This window comes from Halyomorpha halys, unplaced genomic scaffold, assembly GCF_000696795.3.
Source record: "Halyomorpha halys isolate HHAL.00 unplaced genomic scaffold, Hhal_1.1 Scaffold114.1, whole genome shotgun sequence".
In the NCBI taxonomy this organism is placed as follows: domain Eukaryota; kingdom Metazoa; phylum Arthropoda; class Insecta; order Hemiptera; family Pentatomidae; genus Halyomorpha; species Halyomorpha halys.
In genome coordinates, this window is record NW_027110293.1 from 201,255 (window position 1) to 203,898 (window position 2,644).

The window sequence follows — 2,644 nt, forward strand, 5'->3', positions numbered from 1 at the left end:
ATTACTACTAATTATTTCTCAATTATTTTTTAATTATTATATCAGTGGCTTATTTTACACGTGTGCATTTCCACTAGTTTTACATAAAATACAATTAAAGGTTCTCTTTTTCAGGAATATTAATTGAAATGTTGTATTTTTACTAAAAGACAGAACCCTTTATTGTATTTTTGACAAAGTTAGTGGAAAAGCACCACAGTGAATTAAGCAATTGATATTAAACAAGTTATTAATTTATCAGTTAGGTTATTTCACCAGAGAGCTACATTTTTTTTATAATTTAAAATTTTTATCTTGACAAGCACTTGACGTGAAATCCAAATCCAAGAATAGAACAACAGGGAACAGATCCTAAAAACCTATCCCATGAAGGGTCAGAGGTGCAGTACTTTGTAAAGAGGAACTGTTACTAGACCAACGGTTGTGCAAGGAGGTGATTTAGTCAGAATCACGATCGACCGCCAGATTTTTACCCAATTTAAGAGGCTGGGTGGACCCCAGGAGTGCTCCAGAACCCACAGGAGATAGTTACAGTACAGTGTAACAGAAAACAATTTTCTGCCCAGCCGAATTCGAACTGGGGTCCTTAGAGTTCAACATATAGTTACAATTAATTAACTATCTCTAGTGTCCGCTCATAGGGTTTCTTTACCCATTTAGGTGCAAAGAAATATACAAAAACTATTTGCTTATATCTTCGTTAATATTTTTTCGGTTAACATTATTAACCTACGATAAATAATCATTAATATAAATACTTGTTTTTTTGTGTTCTTAAAGGGAATTAAATAGGTAGTAATTTACGATGGTTTGGAGGGTTCTGAGTATCTACCTAGAAATCATGGATTTTTTTTTAAAATAAAAAAAATCGAGGAATTTTATAAAAATTATACCGAAAGCTAGAGTATCGAATGTGGAACTTAACAGAATATTTATATAAGTTTACATAATAGTCATATATGTTCAAATGTACCTATGACATGTATTATGTTCTGTTCATATATTACTGTAATTAAAATGTAAAATGAATCGATTCTATAAAATATGGATAAAGATTAGTTTGAAAAAAAATCTAACTATTTTATCCTACTTTATCTCAAAATAAAATAAGTTGTATCATTTTTCAGTAAATTGTAAACTACCATATATTGTAGTGGCCATTGGTCGTTAATTATGTCATAATATTATTTATCGGTTATATTTATGTATTCATACTTTACTTAAATGTTTATATATTCATTTAATGGTTATTTAAATATTTATGATATTAAAAAGAAAATTAGTTATTGGCCTTTATCATTTTTTTCAACACCTCTAAAGGTGAGTATGTAGAACTTATGTTGTTATGAATGATCTCAAGCTGTTCGATTTATATTGATCTATTATTGTAGAAGATAAAAAACTGGCTAAGTGAAAATTTTAGATTTATTTTAAACCTCTATGTAGCTTTATTTAAGGATCTTGAGTATCTGATTTTCGGTTATTAGCAAATATTTTTTTCGAGTTTCCAAGTTAATTGAAATTTGAAGAGGGGATGAGTGTTAAGCTAAATATTTAGAACTTTTTTAATTTAAGCGTTTTCATTTATTCCAATCACTTCTTTTTTTAAAAAAATTTAAACTTCTTCTTCTAAAATTTGACTATTTATAGGATTAAAATTTATAATATTTTTTAAACAAATATAAAATTGGATTCTGATCACATTTTTTCAAGAAAGAATTTAAACTTTACCGTTTTGTAACATATAAATATAAAATGAATTCCAGTTGCTTTCCTATATTTATTTTAATATTTTTGTAAGACAATATATACAATGACCGAGGCCCTATTACAGAAAAATCATTTAAGTACTTTCATTATCTCTTATTTGTGTAGGATTATGGAATTAAATTAGTCTTAGGTAAGATAATGAAGAACTTACCTTCTACCTCCGCTACAACGGCGACGGCGCCGATGACCAAGAAGAGAAGAGACGACCAAGACATCTCTGCTGCCCTCTGAAGGAGGAGGCTCCTATTTAGATCTTACACCCCCACCCTCCTCCACTTCCCCGAACTTGCGAGCTTCCGATACTACTTTTATCGCTTCCTATAAATCTTGCATTGGAACAGGGTGCCTATATTCCATGAATTGCACGCGGCGGTGTTATAGAGCTGTAGATTTATGTTTCTAATGTAAAGTCATGATTTATTAGTTGTGATTTTGGTGTTGAAGTCTCCCACACCGTTTCGTTATACAAAGCTGTATAATATAATTTTTAATATATTTTTATTATATCTAATAAGTAAAACTAAATTTTTTTTTTTGGTACTTTATGTAGTGCCATACCGTTCATCCGATTCTGATGATATTGTTAAATATTCTGCATTTTCCTGGGAAAATTATTCGTTAGCCAGATTTTTTCGGTAAAAAATGTTATTAATCAAATAAAGCAAAAAGTATACATTTTTACATATTTTTTCATGGTTATTATTTTGCAATCGCTTTGTCTCTTTTTCCAGAATAAGAATAAGAAAAAATACTGATTCTATTAAATGATTTTTTATTCACTAAAAAATTTTAGTGAGAAGAAAAAGCAAATCATATTCGTTTTTAGTGTAGTCTGAAACCCTCAAATACCAATTTTCAAAAAAATGTTTGCCTT

General features: G+C 29.0%; 1 protein-coding gene across 1 annotated transcript in view; it reads right to left on the bottom strand.

The window, feature by feature from the left end:
* Positions 1-2,036, bottom strand: part of LOC106677933 (uncharacterized) — a 14,820-nt gene extending 12,784 nt beyond the window's left edge. Inside the window, exon 1 of the mRNA XM_014416155.3 lies at positions 1,922-2,036. Within this exon, the coding sequence (XP_014271641.1) occupies positions 1,922-1,985 (64 nt within the window). The 5' untranslated portion in view covers positions 1,986-2,036. The remainder of the gene's footprint in view (positions 1-1,921) is intronic.
* Positions 2,037-2,644: the final 608 nt, after the last annotated feature.